The sequence below is a fragment of the Meriones unguiculatus genome, chromosome 4, assembly GCF_030254825.1.
Source record: "Meriones unguiculatus strain TT.TT164.6M chromosome 4, Bangor_MerUng_6.1, whole genome shotgun sequence".
NCBI lineage: Eukaryota > Metazoa > Chordata > Mammalia > Rodentia > Muridae > Meriones > Meriones unguiculatus.
Genome location: NC_083352.1, coordinates 98,641,464 through 98,665,417, shown reverse-complemented (window position 1 = coordinate 98,665,417; position 23,954 = coordinate 98,641,464). Strand labels below are relative to the sequence as shown.

The following is a 23,954-nucleotide window of genomic DNA, read 5'->3' as shown; positions in this document are numbered from 1 at the left end:
AATTAGGGCAAAATCTTATAGAGTTGGTTGGGAGGGCCCCAGTGACTTCCCACTTGGTCAGTAGGCCTGGGTGTGGTGATCTTCTGGGGGAGACACGGCTGGTCTGCAGATGGGGGCACTTTGGCTTGGAGAACAGCACCTCACTATAGGCACTTGCCACAAAGCCTGGTGGTCTGGGCTTCATCCCGGGATCCCACATGGTGGAAGAGGAGAACTAACTCCTGCAAGCTGACTTCTGACCTCCACCAGTGCTGTGGGGTGCATTGTCACAGCACAGGGGGTGGAGGGAGGAGCAGGGAGAGAGAAAATAAATATAAAAATTAAAACTCTAAGAGCCGGCTGTGATGCAATTTGCAACCCTCATACTCAGAGGGTATTAGGCAAGAAGGATCACAAGTTCCAGGCCAGCCTTGGCTACCTGTAAGTAAGACCCTGTGGCAAAAAACAAAACAAGCCTGGAGTGTTGTTTCATGCCCTTAATCCCAGTACTTTGGTGGCTCTCTGAATTTGAGACCAACCTGGACTACATAGTAGCACTCTCAAATCTCAAAATCTCTTCTTGGGCTGAAATGGGCTGAGTGATGGTACCTAGCATACGTTAGGCCCTGTTCTTAGCACTCGTATGTGCACACGTGCATGCAGAGAGACAGAGCGAGAGAGACACCCTCTTCCTGGGGCTCCAAAGATGACTAAGGAGATGCAATCGTTCATTTTAATGTCAGCTTGCCACAGATGAGTCACTTGGATAGTGAATCTCCCTTACAGAACTGTTCTGACTGCCTGATGGGCGTGGAAAGACCCACCTGGATTGTGGGAGGCACCTTCTGATAACAGTCTTGATAAAGGTTGATTTCGAAAGGAAAACCATCTGCCTTTTGCCCTTCTGGCTTCCCTTTCACCACTGTTGATTGACATTTGAACCAGAGAGCCTGGGCTCAGCTGCTCCCCAGGAGCCTTCTAGAGTGACTGAAGCAGATGAGATTGCTGAGGTACCAGCTTCAGGGACTGGGCAACTACTGGGTTGTCGGGGTCTCAGGTATGAGACAGCGATTATTATTTTAATGGAAACTGACTTAATAAATTATTTTCATGTATATATTCACCCAGTTGGCTTCGCTCCTCTGGAGAACAGTGACTAATACAGCAAGTAAGATGCCTGCCCCATAAGCACAAGGACTTGAGTTTGAATGCCCAGCTCTCACAAATCTGGAAATGAGTGCTTTCTTTTCTTTCTTTCCTTTTGAGACATAGTTTCTCTGTGTAGCCCTGGATGTCCTGGCACTCACTTTATAGACCTTTCTGGCCTCAGAGGTTTGCCTGACTCTGCCTCCAATACCTGGGATTAAAGGGCATGTGCTACCACGCCCAGCTTAAGCCCTAAAGCTTTGAGACAAGCTTTCCCCGTCAAGCCATTTCCCCTTCACTCCTGCACGCTTTAATTTTCCTTAGATATTTCTATTTGTATGTGTATAGCTATTTTGCCCACATGTGAGTCTGTGTACCACTTGCGTGCGTGGTATTCAGAGAAGCAGAAGCATCAGAACCTCTGTATCTGGAGTTAAAGACTGCTGTAATCCACTATGTGGCTGGGTGCTGGGAACTGAACCCAGGTCCTCTGCAAGGGAAACAAGTGCTCTTGACTGCTGAGCCACATCTCCAGCCCCTTCCTCACACTGTGCTTTTCGGATCTCACCGAGTAGCCCAGCTTTCTCTGTAGTGCAGGGTCTCCTGAGAGACTAAAGTATGTGTAAAAGCATTTAAAGGGAAACCAGGTCGCTGATCTCAGTCAATCTGGGTTTCCAATCTTGCCAAGTTCAGTACACCATGTCTATTTTTGTAACAGACTTCAAAATGAGAATGAGACATGTGCCATGGCATAATGTCACTGTCCTAAGAAAAAGTACATGCGCTAGACTTTAAATATATCAGCTTTGAAATTGCCACCTAAGGATTGTTTCTATGGTACCAGCCTATTTAAAGTTGTGACTGAGCCAGGCTCCCCACACCCCACACAATCTTTCAAGTGGATGCACAAATTTCAGAGGGAGTGGTTGGGGGCATGAATAGTGGGATGGCAATACTGATGTTGATATGCCTGCACTCCTGTGGCCTGGCTCTATTCTTCAACTTGCTGCATGCTGTAGGCACTTGCCTTCTTCCAGGGCCTTCTCTGAAAGATGGGGTGGACCAATGAGTGTCAGAGGGTCCTGCCATATGCCTGATAAGGCTTGTTTATATCACCCTTTTTGGATGGCTATGTGTGTGAGTACCTCCGTGGCAGTCTAGACATGGTCCTGGGTGTCCCCAAGTCCCAAGGCTAAGCATTTGAACTGAGAAATCTAGAGGAGAGGGCACAGAAATCTTTGTGTAGCTGGGATGTCCTGAAACTCACTCTGCAAACCAGGCTAGCCTCAAACTCACAGATCCACCTGTCTCTGCTTCCTGGGTACTGGAGTTAAAGGCGTGCACCTTTAACTACTTGGCCTTCAACTGAGAAATATTGATGGATAAGGGCACAGCACCAACCTTTGAAGTTGGGAGGCTTTCATGTAAGGTTGTTGGCCTAGGTTCTGGGGGCTCATATCCATCCTGATCTCTTGTCACTTCTCATAAAACAAAACACCTAGCCTTGGGAGTTGGGAACATCTAGACTCATGTTGTGAAACCTTCTCATGCTCAGAAAGGTCTAAAGTCGGACCCCTATCTCTTCCTGTGGGCTGAGTCCTCTATGTGAAGTTCCTGTCATACTGTCTGTCTCTGCTGCTGGGACCCTGCACTCTCCTCAGAGCCTCTACTGTGCTACTGCCTGTCTGTCCATGGTGTTAATAGATTTTCCAATGGGCTTCTCACTCCCCAGGGATCGGTTTCAGTGTCCCTCTTATTGCTCCCTGCAAACCCTTCACCCCTTTTATTATATTGTTTGGGTCTAGCTCCCAGTGTTAGGATTACAGGTGTCACCACCATACCTGCCATATTTAGGGCCAGTATTCCATAATCCTCCCCTATCTTGTCAAACTCGTGTAGTATATGCCAGAGTCCTGAATGCCTGACATTTCTGAGACTTGCCTAGCATAAGCTTCCTCTCTGTTGAGAATTATGAAGTACCACTCACATCAGATTGAGGCTGAGCTCCTAACAGTACAGTGAAACCCAGGCACCACCTGCGTCAGAACAGATGAAGTAAACTTGTAGCTTGGGTGTGCCTGCCTGCCTGGTTGGGGCCATTGCCTCGCTGTGTTACTTTCACTTTGCTCACAGGCAGGAAGATTCTTTCCCAACTCAAGTATGCTTTTAACTTTCCTGCACTGGGGTTCCTGCTCACACTCTGAAGGCCTCTTCCCTGCTTGTAACTGACCTCTATGCCGGTTTATTTTTTCCTATGGATACTTATCCTCTAATAACTTCCCTGCCATGGCTGACCTCTATCCTGGCTGAAATGCCTTTCCCCTTCTCCATTCTCTGGGCAGCTGTGAGAGGTACAGCTTGCCTGCCTTTCGAAAGATTGCCCTTTATCATTCGTGTGTATCTCTTCTTAAATTCTTTCATTAATGTGACTATAATCCCCAATAAGGGACCCTGATTTCACCAGTACCATGGTGGTTCTGACAGACTCCCAGAGAGCCTCACTAACATGTCTTTCCTTCATATCTTAGGTTTTAATGCTGGATTGTAAAGACCATGACCAAGAGCAATTTGCGAAGGTAAGGATTCACTTGCTTTCCACATTATAGTCTGCTAAGGAAAACCAAGGCAGGAATTTAAAGCAAGAACTGGAGCAGAAGCTGCTTACTGGCTTGCTTTCCATGCTTTTTAGCACCCAGGATCACCTGAGCAGGGGTGGTACCACCCACAATGGGCTGGGCCCTCCCACATCACTCATTAATCAAGTAAGTGACACCACAGGCTTGCTTACAGGCACCCGATGGAAGCACTGAGGGTCCTTTTCTCAGACAACTCTAGTGTCAAGTTGACAAGAGAAAAACAAAAACAAAAACACCCACCCAAACAAACAAAACAACCAAAAACCCCAACCAGGACACAGCCTTTTATTGTTCTAGAAAAAACTAACCTGTTCCTGAACTCAAGACGGCATCAGACAGTTATCTGGAAAAGTGTAAGATGAAATAATCCCCAATAAGGGACCCTGATTTCACCAGTACCATGGTGGTACAGCCCTTTTTGCTGGGCTGCCGCACTCGGGAGGCAGCTCTCTGAATTTGAGGCCAGCCTGGTCTACAGAGTGAGTTCCAAGACAGCCAGAAGTACAACGAAAAACTCTTCCTTGAAAAACAAACAAGCAAAGAAGGACGTCCCCTTTCCGCTTTAGTCGTTTATCACAGCAACAGAGAAATAACTAGAGCAGAAAGGGAAATAATAAAAGTGCTTCCCGGAGAGAATGCTTGGGCGCTCCTTCCACCCATTCATTCCTTAAAGTGTTCCAGGCCCACGCTGGCTTGTCCTAAAGGAGCCGAAAGGAGGCGCTTCGGTCCATAAATCTGCTGTCGTAGAGTCATATTTCAGAAGAAAACAGGAACGGAGATTGGGAAAGGAAAACGGATTTATTTGCAGTCTGGCCACAAGTGCCTAGAGATTACGTTCTGAGGTTCCTTTGCCTTTCCTGTTTACAGTTTTACAGAAAAAAATAAAACAAAAGCCGATTACTCTGCAATGACGGGAATTTGAACAGAGAAATCTCTCCCGGCAGGCAAGCTCTTTCTCTGGGATTAGGCCATTAACCTTTTCTTCCTGCAACACGGAGTCTGAAGATATTTTAATTATTCAGGGTCCTCGTGACAACGACTGTCTGGAATCGGCGGTTCTCTCCGGGGGTGGCTTTCCTGGACTCACTCCTTCACCGCCTTTGGTTGACTGAGTCTCTAGTACCTGAAAATGGAGTGCCCTGGGACCAGACGTCCAGACGGCCTCAGTTCCGTTGAGAAACGGAAATAGAGCAAAGCGGGCTCACCAGCTTTTCCGTTCCGCAGACCCGACCCCTCTAGCGTTAGGTCGCTGCCGGGGCAACAGCGCGCCATTTCCGCCATTGGATGACGTTATTGCGGCGCGCCGGGAGGCTACATCCGGGTTTCTGCTGGCAGGCTCCTCGCAGGATCTTGGACCCTGGAAGAAGGCTGTGTGGATCGCGGGTGCTGAACGAGGTGAGTGGGCCGGGGTATGGTGTCCGGAACGCTGGCTGAGCCTCCGCGGCGGCGGCCCCATGACCTCCCTGCACCCGGGTCTCTAGCCCGGCTCGCTGCGGGACTCAGACCAGATGAGGCACTGGGACCCGCGAGCGTGTTCGGAGGGTCTCCTGACCTCTGTGGGCTTTCCCCCCATTTCTTGTGTGGGAGAGGCGATGATATTTTACCCGTGGGCCCAGGGCCTCCTGCCTCCTTTGATAACTTTGCACTCAACGTGCGCTCGTAGCTGAGGTTAGAACCTGTTGAGGTTACCGGTGCCTAGTAAGTTGTGGAGTGATATTCGTAACAACGGGCCAGTTTCCTGCCCTGCCAGAAGTCCCAGACTCCTTTGCTGGAGACGTCAGTCACTGGGGCATCTGAACGCGATGGCGTCACGTACTTAGGACCTTACTGTGCAGCGCACTGTGTTGGGGCTTTGTCTGAAATATCCGCGTACAGAGACGCTGCTAGAGGTGGGGTTTGCACTCAGGCTGGGTTGTTAATTGTTTCTGATTTTCACAATTGTTCCGAAGGATTCACTTCTCAGTCTTGACTGGTAATGATGGTGAACCTGAAGCTGACCATGGGGCTGAAGTAGAGGACGCCTGCTTTCTTTTCTTCATTTTTTTGTTTTGAGACAGGATTTCTCTGTGTAACAGAGCCCTGGCTGTCCAGAAACTTGATTGTAGATTAGGCTGACCTTGAACTCAGAGATATGCCTATCTCTGCCTACATAGTGTTTGGAGTAAAGGCTAGCATCACCTTGTCAGGTGAGGATGCTGTTTCTTGAGAACTGGGAACTCAGCTTTTGTTGTTGTTTTGAGACCAAGTCTGACTGTAGCCCTGGCTGGCCTGGAACTCACTGTGTAGATCAGGCTGGCTTTGAATTTACAGAGATGAACCTGGCTCTGCCTCCTGAGTGTTGGGAGGATTTTTTTTTTTCTAAAGTATCATCTTAATAGTCCTTACAAGCTACTTCTGAATCTGACTGTAGTCACTGATACAGTTTACGAGAGAAAGCTGAAGAGATACTTGGGTAGAACAGTGTGTTTATTCCCTGCCTTTTAGGTGGAACTGAGCAGTGGCATTCATAAAGACTGCAGCTTTTCAGTGCCTCAGAAGCTGTTCAGGTTTGGGAAGGAAACCTTCAGTCTCATGAAACAGTATTTCCAAAACGTTCTGAAGTTTCCCTGGGAGTGAAAAGCGACTAGATCTAACTCTTTCCTGGAGAACAAAAAGGACCAAGGTGCCCACCCAGTTCTGAGGTAATCCCATGAAGAACCCTTACTTCCAGTCTGTGGTGTGTTTGATGTTTGACTCTGCAAGGCCAAGGCAGCCTGACTTTTTAAAACCATGTGGACTGCAGGGACTGTCCCACTTATTGCAGATCTGGTAACTTTGTCCTTTGTTTTATGGCTGCTTTATTGAGCAGCAGCACGAGGCTAATGGGCTTTTTGTTTTCAGGAAACAAGAATAGAGACTCGTGAGGCTCTTCTGCTGGCCCCAGGTTCTCACAGTGCTGTTCTTCTCCCCCTTCCTCTAGAGACTGGCCATGTCTCTGTCCCACCTGTACCGGGACGGGGAGGGCCATCTGGATGATGATGATGATGAGCGTGAGAACTTCGAGATCACCGACTGGGATCTCCAGAATGAGTTTAACCCCAATCGTCAGCGTCACTGGCAGACCAAGGAGGAGGCCACCTATGGGGTGTGGGCTGAGCGTGATTCGGATGAGGAGAGGCCAAGCTTTGGAGGAAAACGGTATTGTCTGCTGGGCTGCATGCCCTGGCATAGAGGAGTGGGGGACGCCTTCCTGAGTCCATAGCTACAGCATCCTGCTCTGTGATACTGAGCTGGGGTGGTAGGTTCCTCCTCAGCAACTGCTGTGTGATGGGAACACAGCTACTTATGAGAAATGCTAACCTATCACAGGCATGGCAGCTTTGGAACTGGTCAAGGAGTGCCCTCACAGGCGCCTTCAGGACAGGGAGGTCGAGAAGGCACTGTGGAGACCTTGTTGGCTGAAACAAAGATAGAAAACTGAGTAGGTCCACAGGGGAAGTGTGGTAGTACAGGCTGGGCTATATACTGTCTCACAAGAAAAGGAAAAAGCATGTGTCCCCACACTTGACTGCAGCCAGAATTTTTTATCCATTTCACTTAGGATTATTTTTATCTATCTGAATTTTTCTGTTTGATTTTTACACTTGAAGTTGTATCTAAAATAAATGCGGTGTAGGTGTTCTGCTGGAAATTGGCCACATGCATGCTAGGTAAGGGCTCTACCCCTCTGAAGCAAACACTAAGCTAAAACAGTGTTTTCAGTTGTAAAATGGACACCCTGTGAGAAGGCTCAGAGGTTTGCCTGCAAGCCAGGCTAGCAGAGTTCAGTCACCAGACCCTACATAAAAGGTAAAAGGGAAGAACCGCTCCACGAGGTTATCCTCTGACATTTTTTGAAGTGTCAAAGAGAAGTAAGATCACTTCATCATATTTTGAATTTATAATCAACTCTGTTGACAGTGACAAATCTCCAGCTACGTCAGCTACATATTTGAATTGAACAGATCCCATAAATGTTAAATGTGGGCTGGGAGATGACTTAGCAGCAATTAAGATTGAATGCTGCTCTTGCAGATCTGAGTTTGGCTCCCAGTACCCATGTCAGGCAGCTTGCAACTGCCCATAATTGCAGCTTCAGGGATCTATACTTTTGGCTCCTTGGGCACCCACATCGTCATGTGTGTAATATTTTTGAAAATATTAAATATAAGATTACAGGAGTCCTGGTTTGAGTCCTTTTGGCATTTGGACATAAATAAACATACTACTGCTTTAAAGTGGATCCCAGGGCTGGAGAGATGGCTCACTGGTTAAGAGCACCGTCTGCTCTTCCAGAGGTCCTGAGTTCAATTCCCAGCAACCACATGGTGGCTCACAACCATCTACACCCTCTACTCCCCTCTTCTGGCATGCAGGTGCACATGCAGATAGAGCACTAATGTGCATAAAATAACTAAATAAAATATTAAAAAAAAAAAAGTGGATCCCATGAGGGCCCTGACTATATGAAACTGTCTCGTGAGCAGTTTCCAGGATAAGGTCCTGCAGAGGCATTCTCTAAAGACCTGAGGGCTTTGTGTATGTCTGCAGGGCCCGAGACTACTCTGCGCCTGTCAACTTCATCAGCGCAGGGCTCAAGAAAGGGGCAGCTGAGGAAGCAGACTCGGAGGACTCTGACGATGATGAGAAGCCTGTTAAGCAGGAGGACTTTCCGAAGGATTTAGGACCAAAGAAGTTAAAGACGGTAGGTCCTGCAGGAGAGCCTCTAGGTGGCACTCCTCAGGGCACCAGTGCAGAGGCTTCCTGCACAGGGCAAGGCCCGGTGGACAGTGAGCTGCGCCTGTGGGTCCTGCAGTGTTCTTCCTGCTCTGTGTCACTGACGTAGCTTTGGTTCTCATGCTGCTCTTCAAAATGCTTGCGCTCCACTGGATTGTTCTGTTTTTCTTTCTCCCCCAAGCTCGTCTTTTTTTTTCTTTGCAGGGCGGCAATTTTAAGCCCAGCCAGAAAGGCTTTGCAGGAGGAACCAAGTCCTTCATGGACTTTGGCAGCTGGGAGAGACACACGAAGGGGATTGGGCAGAAGCTGTTGCAGAAGATGGGCTACGTCCCTGGTCGGGGCCTGGGGAAGAATGCACAAGGTGAGGCTGAGGCCCAAGAAGAGTGTGTGTGTGTGGCACAGGGAGGGCTCATCTCATCAGCCTGCCTCTTCCCTAGGAAGCCCTTCAAGTGTGGGTGATGTCCCTGGTAGATGCACAGGCCCTGGGAGGATGCTTAGCTCAAAACCAAACAAAGGGCCGTTAACTCTGCAGCTGGGTTTGGCAGCATAGGCCACTTGTGCCCCCCAGCTGCTTGGCTTTCTTAAAACCCAGGTTCAGTAAAGAACTTGGTTAAGTGGGAATGAGAATGCTGGAGTCTAAAGTGGCTGCACACACATATCTCTGTTAGCCTGGTGTCTCTAATGAAGAAACTGCTAATATTTTGAAGTCAAACAGTCTCACCTGGTGCTCTAGGTTTTGCCTGGCAGAAGTTTGACTGCTCCACAGTTGCCTTTGTGGCCTTCTCAAAGCAATGTCCTCAGCTCCCTGTGGCTTGTAACCTGCCCTCCTGTGACATTTATGTGTGCCTGTCTGGGCTCTGAAGGCTCAGCTCTGCATCCCTGCTCCTGTGGCCTTTGTTCTCCGTCAGCATCTTGGTGTCAGGAGGTTCAGTACGTGGCACAGCACGGCCCAGAATGGCAGCCTTCGCCAGTTGAAGATGCGCCTGTGCTGCTAGCTGACAAGCACCCATGTTGTTCCTGCACCAGCCCCATTGGGAAGCAGCCCCTTGCATATGCAGCTCACCACTTTGGCTCAGAGCCACAGGAAGCAAGCACTCAGCCTTTTTTTTTTTTTTTTTTTTTTTTTTTTTTTTTTTTTTTAGCAGGAACTGGGTCCAATCAGAAACGCTGTAATTCTCACCTCAAGGCCACCTGCATTAATTGCGGCAATGTGAGCCCCTTACCAGCCCATAGCTGTCCTTCAGCCAGTCATCCCCCTGAGTTACTGTGCTTGCTGTATAGGCTTCTGACACCAGTAATGGACAGTAGAGCAGGGCTGAATCCTCCAAAGTGGTCTGTTTTCCATTCACCTATATTCTCCAAGGCCAGAAGTGACCTCACTTAATCAAGTCCCAGGGGTGTGGCACTGTCCTGAACACAGGGAAGGGCACTCATGTATGGTGTGCTGGCGGGGTGAGGAGCAGGAAGTGTTCTCATACTGGCATCTTCACATAGGTTGCTGAAATCTGAAAAATCTCTGTCCTTGTTCAGGTATCATCAACCCCATTGAAGCTAAACAAAGAAAAGGCAAAGGAGCTGTGGGTGCCTATGGCTCAGAGCGGACCACTCAGTCTCTGCAGGACTTCCCTGTGGCTGACTCTGAAGAGGAGGCTGAAGAGGTAACGAGGGCAGCTGTGTGGCTGGTTCATGGCTTGGGCCATTCCAGGCACTGTTATTCACGGGTTGTACATGCTGTTGGCCTTTGGGTGTCACCATGCCTACTTAGGTGGCAGGCCCTACCGGGCTCAGTGTACAGCCGATGACATTGCTCTTGTAGGCTGAGGTGTGTGTGAGGCAATGGACAGGGTGGGGAGCAGAAGCATGCTGCTCTATGGTGGGCTGACGGCAGAGCAGGCTCTCCTCAGCCCAGAGCTGGCCTGGGGAGAGCAGGTGCCATGCTTTCTGAACAGCTGCAACGCCAGCTGCTTGAGAGCAAGGGAATGACAGGTTAAATCAGTGTGAAGGGGGACTGACCTGTAGGGTGAGCATGTCCTCACTCACGCTACCTTCATGCTAACACAGAAATGCTCACCATTTTTGTGGAGCCCCGCCTGATAGGGCCAGCATTTCCCAACCCTTCATGCTGTTTCTGCATTCTGTGTGAGTCCACTGAAGAGCAGCAGAGCCTCGCCCTTTGCTCAGCCACCGCCATTGGCTTCTCACACCTGTACTGTGCAGAGATGTTGGGGAGTGGTCCTTGGTGGCTGCAGGCCTGCTGCGGGCCTTGATCCTGGCTGCTGTGGAAGAGGCTTCTCCCATTGTCACTCACTGTCTCCCTCTACCTCAGGAGTTTCAGAAGGAGCTGAGCCAGTGGAGGAAAGACCCCAGTGGGAGCAAGAAGAAGCCAAAATACTCTTACAAGACCGTGGAGGAGCTGAAGGCCAAGGGCAGGGTCAGCAAGAAGCTCACAGCACCTCAGAAGGAGCTGTCCCAGGTCAAGGTATGAGGATCTCTTATGAGGTCCCTGTCCATTGTCTGTGCATATGCATGTGCATGCATTCGTGTGTGTGTGGGGGGGGGGGGTGTATGTGTGTCCATTTCTCACACCAAAACAGAATCTCCCCATGTAGCCCAGGCTGGCCTGGAACTCTTAGCATATGCTGTCCTCAAATGCTCAGTCGTCCCTCACATCCCGACACTGGGATTCCAGTACAGCCCTGCTTCTTGGTCCTGACCCTCTGCCCTTCAGGGTACAACAGCGGTCAGGCACACAGCACTTGCATTTGTCCAGAGCTAAAGTGCAGTGAATTCAGTAACACTTCTAACAGCACATGCCAGGCCCTGGGTTCCACTCTTGTCACTGCTGAACCCTCCACCTTCCCATGCAGACTGTTAGTGGTGAGCACAGCTCCCCACCAGGAGCCTCTGTCCAGCCTGCGGCCTCCTTTGGTTTGTTTTCTCCATGGATTCATTTGTAGATAAACTTTGCTGTTTGAGACTGAGGCGAGGGCTCCTGGGAGGATGGCAGTAAGAGGAGGGAAAGCAGCTGACGTCTCTGTCCTTTAAGGAGTTCTGATGGACCCACAACTGTCAGGCCTGTCAGTTGTGCATGAAGTGAGATTTTGGAACAGCTGGGATGGTGGTGAAATCCTTCCTTTCTATGATGGACACATGGTGTTGCTGTCACTTTCCAAGGAGCTGGACAGCAGCGGTGGCAGCTGCTTGTCACTGCTTAGTGTGAGATGGTGTGCCAGGCCTGTGGTAGGCAGCTCTGCTCCATTAGCGGAGCTCTTACACTTGACCAGCGCCGTATCCCTGCAGTGGCTGACAGGTGGCAACCTGCCTCTCTCTCCAAGGTGATCGACATGACAGGCAGGGAGCAGAAAGTGTACTACAGCTATAGTCAGATCAGCCACAAGCACAGCGTGCCTGACGAGGGAGTGCCCTTGCTGCCGCAGCTGCCTCCCACAGCTGGTAAGGAAGCCAGGGTGCCGGGCTTCGCGCTGCCGGAGCTGGAGCACAACCTGCAGCTGCTGATTGAGCACACGGAGCAGGAGATCATCCAGAGCGACCGCCAGCTGCAGTACGAGCGGGACATGGTGGTCAGCCTGTCGCACGAGCTGCAGAAGACCGCCGAGGTGCTAGCGCACGAGGAACGCGTCATCTCCAACCTCAGCAAGGTGCTGGCCCTGGTGGAGGAGTGTGAGCGCCGCATGCAGCCCCATGGCGCCGACCCCCTCACGCTGGATGAGTGTGCGCACATCTTTGAGACGCTGCAGGACAAGTACTATGAGGAGTACCGCCTGGCGGACCGCGCGGACCTCGCTGTGGCCATCGTGTACCCGCTTGTGAAGGAGTACTTCAAGGACTGGCACCCCCTCGAGGTGAGCTGGGGCGCAGCCTGCTGCTTGGGCTGGGGCATGGCTCCTGAGGTGGCAAGGCTGATGTGCTGGTATTCTGCAGGATAGCAGCTATGGCACCCAGATCATATCCAAGTGGAAGAGCCTCCTGGAGAACGACCAGCTGCTATCTCACAGCAGCCAGGACCTGTCCTCAGACGCCTTCCACAGGTGCCAGGCCCCACCCCCACTGCATGGCCTTGCCTCCCAAGGAGCAGGAATCCTGCTGAAGGCTGGAGGACAGCCATTCTCCCCCACTGACTGCTCCACACTGGCACTGTTCTGGGCTTGAAGGCGTGCTTGCTCACGGGTCTGTTGAGCGTCCTGAGTATCCAGGAGTTGGGCTGACCCTGGGAGCATCATGAGCAGCTTTCGCCCACAGTGGAAAATGCAGACAAGTGAACAGGCAGTGCAGGATAACAGTGAGACCCGAGGAGGCAGGTGTGGAGAGGACAGAGGTGTCTCAGGAGGGGCCATTCAAGCTGTGAGCCCGAGTGTGAGAGGTGCTGTGAACAGAGGTTCTTGGTGGGAAGGTACCTGATACCCTGTGCTGACACCATTAGCTACATGGTCCTGCCAGTTGTGGCACCACAGAGGAGCCCAGACAGCATGGGAGCCCCAGTGGGGACTGGCCTGAGGTTTCCTGTGAGGTCTGTGGGGTGGCACACTTTGAGCACTGGGAAGCCAGTAGTGAGGCTGACCAGCCGCCCTTGCCTCTCACAGGCTCATGTGGGAGGTCTGGATGCCTTTTGTTCGGAATGTGGTTGCCCAGTGGCAACCCAGGAACTGTGACCCGATGGTAGACTTCCTGGACAGCTGGGCACCCATCATCCCGGTGTGGATTCTGGACAATATCCTGGACCAGCTCATCTTCCCTAAGCTGCAGAAGGAGGTAGGCAGAGCGCCGGCACCATGTCTCCATCTGTGTGCTGCTAGATGCCTGGGATTCAAGGACTCTGTCAGCATGGCTGATGTCCTGCAGTAGTTCTAGCCTTTTCCATAGTACCCCTTCCCTACCTCCCTCAAGGCGGAGGTCATTTTCTCAGCGCCTTTGGTGAATCTGGAGCCATGCTGAGGTTTGAGTTGGTGGCATGAGTGTTTGATTTTCCTCTGTGGAGGGTCCTAGAGTTCAAACTGCCTGCAAGGCAGCTTGGCCGCTTCTGTGCCTGCCATTTACCTGTACGGTGGCTCTTGGCCTCCACACACAAGGACTGTGGCTCTTGGTCAGGACACATAGGGCTCACCCTAATGACAGCACTGGTGAGTCCTGAACTGTCCATGAGCTACATTGTTCATCCTTCTGCCCTCATCCTGCAGGTGGACAACTGGAACCCCTTGACAGACACCGTTCCCATCCACTCGTGGATCCATCCGTGGCTGCCCCTCATGCAGGCCCGCCTGGAGCCGCTCTACTCCCCCGTCCGCAGTAAGCTGTCCAGTGCGCTGCAGAAATGGCACCCCAGTGATGCCTCAGCCAAGCTCATCCTGCAGCCCTGGAAAGAGGTCCTAACCCCTGGGTCCTGGGAGGCCTTCATGCTCAGGAACATCGTGCCCAAGCTGGGTAAGGAGCCAGGGTCATGGCGGCTGGGTGTGGCTTACTCAGTGTCCCACTGCAAAGGTACTGCTTAGGGAGAGGTGGGGCAGGAGGGCAAGCAGGGCCTTCCTGCTGCGTGTTCACAGCTGTGAACAAGGTCTGCAGTGAGCACTTGGGGCGCTCTCTGCCTTGTAGTTTTCCTGATGGGGCTGGCCTGGGTGTCAGAACCAGAAAGCCACTGGCCTCTTAAGTGCTTGTGAATCATGGGGAGTTCATTCTGGGTAGAAGGAAGGAGCAGACTGGAGACTGAAAGGTCTGCCGGAGGGCACTGTGTGCTTCCATGACTTTCCCACTGCGGAAGCTGAGCTAGGGACCATCTCTCTTGCAGGCATGTGCCTGGGTGAGCTCGTCATCAACCCCCACCAGCAGCATATGGACGCCTTCTATTGGGTGATGGACTGGGAAGGGATGATCTCTGTGTCCAGCCTGGTGGGGCTGCTGGAGAAGCATTTCTTCCCCAAGTGGCTTCAGGTGGGACATGGTGGGGTAGAGGGGAGAGCCCCGAGTCCTTGGTACTCACTGCTATCTGGGCACAGTATTACATCATCTCAGCTCACAGAACCGGTCTGGGATGAGATTAAGGCTCAGTATATTTAGGCCACAGGCTGGCTGCAGATTTTACTATAACTGCTATATGCTGCAGCAACATGAGCCCTGTAGTGTGGACTGCTGGGATGAGCCACATAGGGACACTGCTCCTGCAGCTGTGGTCCAGCCCCCTATCCAGTATGTGGCCAGTGGTTTAGTGTCCTGTATTCCTTGGTAGGTGCTGTGCTCCTGGCTCAGTAACAGCCCCAATTATGAGGAGATCACTAAGTGGTACCTGGGCTGGAAATCCATGTTCTCAGACCAGGTGCTGGCACACCCTTCTGTCAAGGACAAGTTCAACGAAGCCCTTGACATCATGAACAGGGCCGTGTCCTCCAATGTGGGTAAGTAGGGTTGCTGTTGGGGATGTCCTGGCCCTGCTTCCTAAACATGACACTGACTCCCATTTTTGGTAATCTGGGAGGCCACCTTAAGCATCACTTCACTCTCTAGACAGTGTCCAGTGGACTTAGGAACTTATGGCTCACACCACACCCTGTGACAGATTGACAGGAGCTGGGTCTGACTCACTGCTGTGCAGACAGCGCTTGGTAGTTGCTCCTTCTCAGAGTGATGTTCTCTGCCTCTGAAACAGTGTTGATGCCTACTTCCTGGGCCACAGAGGGCTGAACTCATGTCTGTGGCCCTCGGCTGCTGTGTCCTTGTGCACCACTGCTCACTGTCTTGGCCCAGGGTTGAGGTTACGCAGGTCACAGTGCTGAGCGATAAGTAGACTGAGGTGTTCACAGCAGAAGCACAGGGCCTGGCCCTCTCCCTGCTGTGTTTCAGCTCTTGGTGAGGCTCAGTGCTCATGGAGGGTACATGGCTCCAGAGTGGCAGCTGGGATGGGAATTGCTATCTCCTTTAACCTGTTCCCACTTCACCCACCCCAGACCATGGTGTTCCCAGAAGTGGTTGTTCCTCGTACCCCCACAGCTTAGCATTTGTGTTGCCCCATGATCCTTCAATTCCACATACCCTAATACCCTAAATACCTTTTCCATTTTTTCTTTTAAGTTTTTAATCTTGTGTTTATGTGTCTGGTGGGGGTGTTGTACAAAGGAGTGCAGTGCCAGGGGAGGCCAGAAGAGGGTAGAGATCCCATAGATCTGGACTTAGATAGCTGTGGGCCATCTGAGTGGGTGCTAGGAATTGACGTGGATTCTCTGCAGTACATACGTAATGCATACTCTTAACCAATGAGCCATCTCTACAGCCACATTTTCCATTCTTGGAGGCCAAGGGAAAGTAGAAGCAGTGTAGGCCATTGCTGACCTTGTAAATGGTGATTTTAGGGGTCCACGTCTCCTCTGATACTGACAGGTTCACTTTGGTCTTTGACATCAGCCACGTGGTTCCCAGACCCGCTTGGTGATGTCGACTCCCCAAGCATGCATTGATCATGTGTCAGTGCCTGTGCCCTTAGGCAGAGGTGCCTCATCAAGTCACACACCATGTCATCACAACACACACGTGTCCTCACTGTCCTCCTTTCAGGAGCCTACATGCAGCCAGGTGCAAGGGAGAATATTGCCTACCTCACCCACACGGAGCGCAGGAAGGACTTCCAGTACGAGGCCATGCAGGAGCGCCGGGAGGCTGAGAACATGGCACAGAGGGGCATCGGTGTGGCTACCAGCACTGTGCCCATGAACTTTAAGGACCTCATTGAGACCAAGGCGGAGGAGCACAACATCGTGTTCATGCCCGTCATCGGCAAGCGGCACGAGGGCAAGCAGCTCTACACCTTCGGCCGCATTGTCATCTACATTGACCGGGGCGTGGTGTTCGTGCAGGGCGAGAAGACATGGGTGCCCACCTCCCTGCAGAGCCTCATTGACATGGCCAAGTAGACATGGGGGCCACGCCAGGCAGGTGTGAATAAACAGCACTTTAAACGAGCTCATAATAAATGTCTCTACTTGGGAGACCAGGCCACCAGGGCAGGACATGGTAACGCCACCAGTTGGCCTGGCAGAGAGGCTGGTGTGGTCTGCACTGTGGCCTCCAGCCCAGGTGGCAAGTACTGCCCTGTTACACGGACTGAGCACAGTCTGTGGGTTTCCTGATGATCTCCAGGTCCTCACAGTTGTGGTAGTCAGGCTCCTCCCGAGATGCCCACAGGTCCCTTGGCAGTCCCTCCAGCTTCTGTAGTGGGAACCAGTGCACAGACGTGTCGTTGAAGGTGTCGGCGTACCGGGGGTTCTGAGGCAGTGGGGACTCCTCCAGGCCTTTCAGAATCTGAGCAGAGAGGTCCAGACACAGGCATTAGGTATGACCCCACTCTCTTGGCTTACTTTTCTGTTCACTTGGACACCCCATTTTCCTTTTGAAAAATAAGAAATGGAGGTTTGTATTTCAATGCTTTTCAGCCCCAAGGGCAATGGGAATGCTGGCTCACCCTGAGGATGAAAGGGTTTGGCACCAGCTGGTTCCAGGGGGGCCCCCTCCCAGTATGTGTGCTCATTAACATGGGCGGATACTATGGCCTTGCACCCCCACCCGGCTATCTTGTCAGATACCTTTGCAACGTAGGGATAATTTTCCTGCAGGATCCTTGTCAACAACCTAGAAATAAAATATATATTTACACAACTAGGAAGTGTATGGGTGATTTTGTTTTTCAACTTTTGACAGGTAGAAAAACAAGCTGCTTGCAGGACTGAGGGCTGCGCAGTGGGACCCCAGGAAGCAGCTCCTGGGGAGGTCAGCACAGGCAGGCGCTGTGAGCGTGGTCTGCACTTTAAAAGGCGTGGCTGCTCAAACACTGTCCTCAGTAGGGGGGATTACTTGCAGATTCCACCAGTGCTGTAAGCTGGACCCGGGATTTGACAAGCCTTGACCCGGTCACCCAGTTCCTATGGGAAAGCCTTTCTGCCTGTGGATGGGTCCGGCGGTCCCACTGGGTTACCTTTCCTGGAGGCCTTGGAAGCTGTTCCCAATGATGAGCACCCTGGAGAGGGCGTCTGCGGACCAGTTGCTCCACAGCAGGTTGTTGTACAGAGCTGTACCACAGTGTGGCATGTAGAAGACAGTGGGCTGGCCCTGGACACTGCACTTCCCCTCCTGTGGAATTGATAGCAGAATGGGTGCTGAGGAGCTGAGTGCAAAGCCTCGCTCTCTTGTGGCACGGCTATGTTAGCGTACCGCTGTACGTGACTAAAGGAGTCATCCAGAGGAAACCCAAGCTGACTAAATGCAGGTATTCCGTGTGGTGACTGTCCCCATGACCTGTGTTCTACATCTTCCAGGCATCCTTTCTCACTGCCAAGCCTCATCACAACCGGGTCACAGTGCCCTCTTCTAACAGGTGCCTGGCCATGCCCTCTGCTCCTCTCCTTGCAATTTCCCATCTGTCAGGCATGAGCCCATGGTGGTTCCCTGTGGCTGCCTGTGGTCTTGGGCAGGGCCTGCTCGAGGCTCTCTGTGCACAGGCTAACCTTGCTGCTGTCCTCGCTCCCTCAGGTTACAGGTCTCCTCAGGCCTCTGCATCTGCTCTTCTCTGCAAAGCTAGCACTCACAGGCTGGTCTGCAGCTGGTGCTGTAGGGTCTCACCACTGCCCAAAGCAGCAGGATCATGAGGCTGAGACCATCCTAGGCCACAAAGACCCTGTAAAATAACCCAAGAGGGGCGGGGTAAAGGTGCTTGCCACCTGATCATGCCAGTCCAGCCTGAGTTATTCCCAGAGCTCACACAGAACCCAGATAGGACCTACAAGGTTTGACCCGTATGTTTTGTTGGTAATTTTTTGTGTGTTTACATGTTTTGTTCACATGCCTGTGCACTATGTGCATGCCTGATGCCTACAGGGGCCAGGTGTTTTGGAACTGGAGTTACAGATGGTTGTGAGACTCCACATGGTAACATTCCTCTGGAAGAGTGCTTTTAACAGATGAGCTATCCTCCCAGGCCCTAGACTTAAGGGTTTGCAAACCTAACACATTAGTTCACGGTGCTGATGCAAGTTTTCCTGGTGGGTTTAACAGTCCAAAATGGAAGTGACTACTGGGCTTCTCCAGGCTCCAGGAAGGCCAGCGAGGCACTGAATCATAGAAAGCTGGCCACGGGCAGAGGTGGGTGGTCTGGAGGAGCTGAGAGCACCTACCTCATTCTCGCTCAGCACAGTCACACCGAGGGAAGAGAGCACCGAAACCTCAGTTTGGCTGAACAGAGGGTCATAGGCCCAGCAATGGCTTCTGGGGATCTGGAAGGTAAAAGGGCTGCTTCAGTCCCAGGCACACCTCTACCATATGCCATGCGAGACAGACAAAGCTCACCTGGCACTTCTCTAGAAAGAGAAGCATAAACGCGAGCTGGGTCCGAGCGGTCACACAGGAGGCAAAGTTCCCAAGGCCATAGCACACACACTTGACAGGGAAGGTGCTCGTGGCCAGGGGCTCTTCCGACCCTTCGGGTGATAGGTCAAGGCGCAGTCTTCCGAAAGCTTCTGTTAGCGCCTGTAGTTGCTCCAGCTGCTTTCTAAGACACTCGGCAACAGTTTCTGAAAGACCATTGCCCCAGTTGTGGTCAGAGCACATGCTGTTCCCAGGAGCGAGGCTGTGAAAGCAGGGCAACAGGCCTCAACACCCAACACCCAGAGCGAAGCTGCCTGAGACCTGTGTTCTGGCTTCCAAGGACTGGATCCTGAACTCTATTGCCCCAAACCTAAGAGCGTGTTAAAAGGTTTTATCTAAAGCCACGTGCCTGACAGGTCTGTCCTGACTGACAGGAAGCACTTGAAAGGTGTGTAGGGTGCATATGGCCTCTGAAAGGGCAACTGGGTGGCTAGGTTTAAAACCACTGCCCACCCAACCTCCTGGCCCTCCTTTTAGGTTACTGTCACAAAACAAACAAAACAAAACAAAACAAAAAACACCTCCCCCCAAAACAAAACAAAACAAAAAACAAAGGAGCCATGTGTTCCAACAATAAACAAGCTGTTTTTGTTTACCAATGTGGCAAAGCCATCTTTGTACAGGTTTCCCTGGTGACAAAAGGCTGAGAAACTGTCTATGTCCTTGCTGGGAAGAGAACCCTAACATGTTTTGGATGGTAGCTTGATGCTGCCTTTTACTTAACAATCTGAATCTGGCCTGGTGACTACAGCCTGCAGGTAAAATTCAACTGAAAGATTACAACAGGAGCCTTTGATACAAAGTGTAAACAGTAAACAGGATCTGTCCATTCCCTAAGTACCGTGCTGAACATACTATATTGAGAACGTAGCTGCAAGGGGAGGGTCTACACTGTAATGTAAAGGAAAATGCAGGATAGACATGAAGTTTAGCCATCCTGACAGTGACTAACAGCATTTACTGCTCTCATATAGAAATATGAGAGCCAAGCATGTACCACCTCACTTAATTCCCCAAACACTGCATGATGTATGCATTACCATCTCTACTGCAGATTTAGTAAGTGCCAAAGACACAGCTCTGAGAAAGGTAGCTGGAACCCAGCACAAACAAAATGTCTTTCCCACATTTTGAAGAATGTCCTTTGCCCATCTTCAGGCAGGCCCTCCTCCTTCCACTCCCACATGATACTCACCCAGTGCTGAACTGCAGAAATCAGAGATCCGCAGGTCCTCCCTATTGAGAAAAAATGGCGTGGTCATCTCTCTTCTCTAAGGCCTCCTTAACCCTGACCGTGAACCAGCCCTTATTGAATGACACACCCATGGCCTAGATGTAGACTGCTGGGATCAAAAGGACCTCTGGGAGATTTCCCGGGGATGGTCTGGGTCTGTTCGGCCTCTTTAACCTGGCAGAGATGCAGCTGCTGAAATACTAGGAAGCCCTCAGACTTAGCCTTTCTGATGTGAGTGTCCTCTCAAGACTGGAGAGTAGCAGGAGGGCCTAAACGAGTTCTGCAGAAACTCAACGAGCAGCTTGACCACTATAGATAATTCTAAAGGGAAAGTCCAAGGGTCTGGTCTTTATTCACATCAGCTGGTTTCCACTGCCTAGGGCAAAACCATCAACAGTGAACTAAAATATGCCAGAGGCAGTGTTGGGGGGGCACGCACAGAGAGGAGAAGAACTGCCCCAGGCGGCCTACATTCTTCCAGGGAAAAGAGACCCTAAAGCATTAAAGTACTTCTTAAATCCTAGGTAGTCTAGATCAGATTCTCTGCTCAGGGAGTCAGCAAGGATGCTGGGAGAAGCAGGGGCCTCTGGGAGATTCTGAAGCAGCTGAGAGAGCAGCAACTATCTGATGAGTGCCTTGAGAGTTCAGGCCCCAGGCACTTTCATCTCACTGATCTTTAGAGATCTTAGAGGAACTGTTTGCTTCTGTCCAGCCCCTCAGCCACACAACCAGTAATTCCTTCCTTTTCAGAGATAACTTCTGGGTCACCACTACTTTTTGAGTATAACTTGGCCCCCTTATCATAACCTTCCTGACCCACCTGAAATGCTACCAAAATTTGTGACTTAGTCCTCCAAGAGGACAACTAGAAAGGCAGGTACACGGCATAAGACACAGACCGAGCTGTGGGGAAATGGAAGTAAGGTAGAAGGGTCCGGTATAATGGAGGTGGAAACATGGCCTTGATATCACCAAGGAAGGCCTGGTTTGGAAACAATGACCTTTGTATGACCGAGTGCCCAAGATCTTAATGGGGCTGGGAAGTATGGAGGAAGTATGGAGGATGCCTGAGTCTGTGCACACAGCTGCTGCTCAGTACACTACGGATGCCAACATTGACAACTGTGTTCACGCTACAACCTCGGTTTACAATACTGATAATAACGACTGCAGGCTGTGGCTCACACCTGTAATCCCAGCATTAGGAGAGAGGCAGAATCTCCTCCAGTTCCAGGCCTGCTGCGCTAGCCTACTACAGTATGAGATCCTGTCTCTCAAACTCAAAACCAGACTCACAAACTGAGTTTGATCATTCTGACGCATGCAGTGAAAGGAGTGGTCCTCTGAGCTCCACACATGCGCCATGACACACGCACCCTCAACCTCTAATAAATAAAACGAAAACCAACCAAGTAAAGAAAACAATCAACACTGGGCCTAACATCAACAGTGAATCCGGCCCTGGAAGTTTACCAGGCGCCAGGAAGTGCTTTACGGTTACATCACTGTCAAACGAAGGCGCAGAATGACAAGCTGCTGTAATCGCAGTGACGCGAACGGCAGCTTTACCGAAAGCTTGCTACAGTGCAACCTGGAGCTCAGCCTTCCCCAGCGGGTGGGCATAGACGCTTGGGGAGACTGAGGCTGGAGTGGCCTCTAGGCGCTGCACTCACTCGGCCTCCCGCAGGCGGCGCAGCACAGCCTCTCCGTCTGCCTCCGGCTCGGCCTGGGGCCCGCGAGCCTGGCCCTCGTACCGCCGCGGCCGCCTCCCGGGTGCGCGCTTCCTTCGCGGAGCCACCGCGTTCCAGTGCTCCAAAGACCGCACGACTGCCGCCATGCCCCCGACGTCACCACTGCGCGCCAGGGCGGCCGCCATGTTGACGTCACAGGCTCGCCGAGCGCACGCCGTCGCCAAGCCCCTGGTGGTGGGAGGTGGGGCCGCGCGTGATCGCGGGGCTGCTGGGCTCAGGTATCGGTGCTGTCACGCGGGCTGGCGGGCGGGCGTGAGATCCGGGCGTTCGGGACGCAGCTTCCCGGCTCCTCACCCATCGAGGCCACTTCCTACGCCTCCCTTCCGGCGCGCGCCGGACCGTCCTCTTGCTGTCACCTGTCTGGCTGCCAGGAGGCAGGTCCTACCCACTAGATGGTCACTGACCTCATCTAGACCTTTGAGAACTAGCTGCTAGGTCCTTGGACCAGGCCTCTGCGAATGGGAGGTGTGATCCAGGAACTGAGATGTCCCTGCACAGACGCCCTGTGCACACTCTGGAACGAGGTGTCTGTAGCTGAGATGACAGATATTTAGGCCATCTCTGGTTCTTGGCGGTTCCCCTTCAGGCACTTCCTTCTTTCTAAGGGACTTTACTTGCTTTTGAAGGAGGGTCCTACTTTGTAGCCAATGTTGGCCTGGAATTCAGCAATCTGCCTCCCTCTACCTCTCCAGGGCTGGGATTAAAGGCCTGAGCTATCATGCCTGGCTCCCTCCCTAAGAGACATTAACACACTGTATTTCCACAGAATATGTGGCAAAGCTTTAGAGACTGTGTTCCTGACGGAATTAGCTGGAAGTTAATTTTCATCAAAGTTTCACTATTGATGAAAATGACCGAAGTTGAAAGGTTGTCAAGAGGAAAGATTAAACCGTTTTTGTGTTTCCTCCTAGTTTTATCTACACGGTGAAATATTACTGTCAGGAGACCTCAGCATCATGGACAGTAATTTTAATGCCTTGAACAACTTGTCTCTGGACAGTTTCCTCGGGGGAGCCAAGGATTAGAGTAAGTGAGGCCAGGGTCCTTTCTGACTGGGTATTTCATGATACCCTGAATTGTCTTCCGCCTGATAGGAGTTTGAAATGAAGGGCACTATGAAAGTTCTGGTCTTGCATCCTAAAGAGCTATACACATTCTGATTACACCGTTGAGTGCCAGTTCCCTAATTTAGGTTCCACTGTCACTCTAGCAAGCATCTGATTTGTATGGCTCCTTGCACCCAGAACTTTCCACACTTGTTATCTAATTTCCCTTCTCCAAGGCTGACAGTATTTCCTGCTGAAAATAGATAAATAAATAAAAGGGCTTTGAAGTCTTTGCTACCCACTTTCTTTTTATTTTGAAACATAGTTTCGAAATCATCTACTTAACGAACCGTGTGAGTCACATGCCTGCCTGAGTTTCTGAAAGAATCAACTCTTTGTATTTACTCAGAGCTGAGACACTGGTGTGTGAACTGGAAACTTTGGGCCTTTTGGAGGAACACACTGGATGACTTTGAACTGTAGGTGGAGCTCCCAGAGAGGCGTTGATAGATAGGGGTCCCGTGCAGACAGCCACATGGATGCTCCTGAGGCAGACCACAGGTCTATGTTACTGTGTTGATCTAGTCCACCTCCAGTCTGTCGCCTCCTTGACTTCTCAGCGGTGCAAAGATACTTCTGGAAATGAACCTGCCCCAAAAGGAAGTTGCATTTTCATACTGAATGAAAAGTTATCAAGCGGCAGAAACCACCTGACTTGACCACACCTGGTGTCACTGGACTGTGCCACCAGTTGGGGACAGAAAAGTGCTTCTAGGAGGAATACCAGATGAAGAGGATGAGGCCATCTGGAGAGTAAATGGCCACCACCACTCCCCCAGAGACAAAGCCAGCCTCATGGTGAGTGTCAAGGCCTGCCTGAAGCTGCTTCCAGGATCACTTTGAGTGGACTGGAAGCCTCAGCCAGCTGGTCTTTCTGTTCCCCTTAGGGCAACCTCATTAAATGTGGAAGCCAAGTCTTTCCAGAGCATAT

General features: G+C 51.4%; 3 protein-coding genes across 13 annotated transcripts in view; 2 read left to right on the top strand and 1 right to left on the bottom strand.

The window, feature by feature from the left end:
- Positions 1–5,028: 5,028 nt before the first annotated feature.
- Positions 5,029–17,171, top strand: Tfip11 (tuftelin interacting protein 11). The gene is made up of 14 exons (XM_021646930.2): positions 5,029–5,156; positions 6,246–6,442; positions 6,721–6,938; positions 8,331–8,484; positions 8,721–8,877; positions 10,047–10,174; positions 10,843–10,995; positions 11,852–12,379; positions 12,459–12,565; positions 13,118–13,286; positions 13,712–13,955; positions 14,317–14,459; positions 14,755–14,920; positions 16,074–17,171. Exons 3-14 carry the CDS (start codon positions 6,730–6,732, stop codon positions 16,427–16,429), a joined length of 2,514 nt encoding a protein of 837 aa, XP_021502605.1. The 5' UTR covers positions 5,029–5,156; positions 6,246–6,442; positions 6,721–6,729; the 3' UTR covers positions 16,430–17,171.
- Srrd (SRR1 domain containing) lies at positions 16,480–22,055 on the bottom strand. 3 transcript variants are annotated; one of them, XM_021646942.2, is made up of 7 exons: positions 21,840–22,055; positions 20,128–20,168; positions 18,855–19,078; positions 18,683–18,781; positions 17,488–17,642; positions 17,099–17,144; positions 16,480–16,817 (listed from the first exon to the last, which is right to left on the bottom strand). In XM_021646942.2, exons 1-7 carry the CDS (start codon positions 22,040–22,042, stop codon positions 16,611–16,613), a joined length of 975 nt encoding a protein of 324 aa, XP_021502617.1. In that variant the 5' UTR covers positions 22,043–22,055; the 3' UTR covers positions 16,480–16,610. The 3 variants fall into 3 exon arrangements, with proteins under 3 accessions (XP_021502617.1, XP_021502616.1, XP_060238598.1); XM_021646941.2 differs by having other exon boundaries at positions 16,480–17,144; XM_060382615.1 differs by having other exon boundaries at positions 16,480–17,144; positions 18,855–19,134; positions 21,840–21,938.
- The window catches only part of Hps4 (HPS4 biogenesis of lysosomal organelles complex 3 subunit 2), a 41,089-nt gene continuing 39,154 nt past the window's right edge, over positions 22,020–23,954 (top strand). For 2 of the 9 annotated variants that reach the window (XR_009591533.1, XM_060382613.1), the window contains exon 1: positions 22,476–23,821. Coding sequence is in view for 8 of the 9 variants with exons in the window: in XM_060382613.1 (XP_060238596.1) it covers positions 23,819–23,821 (3 nt within the window). In the remaining variant the exon portion in view is untranslated. Of the gene's footprint in view, positions 22,136–22,475; positions 23,822–23,954 lie in introns of those variants that run through there. The other 7 variants (XM_060382612.1, XM_060382611.1, XM_021646937.2 and 4 more) reach the window with 7 other exon arrangements.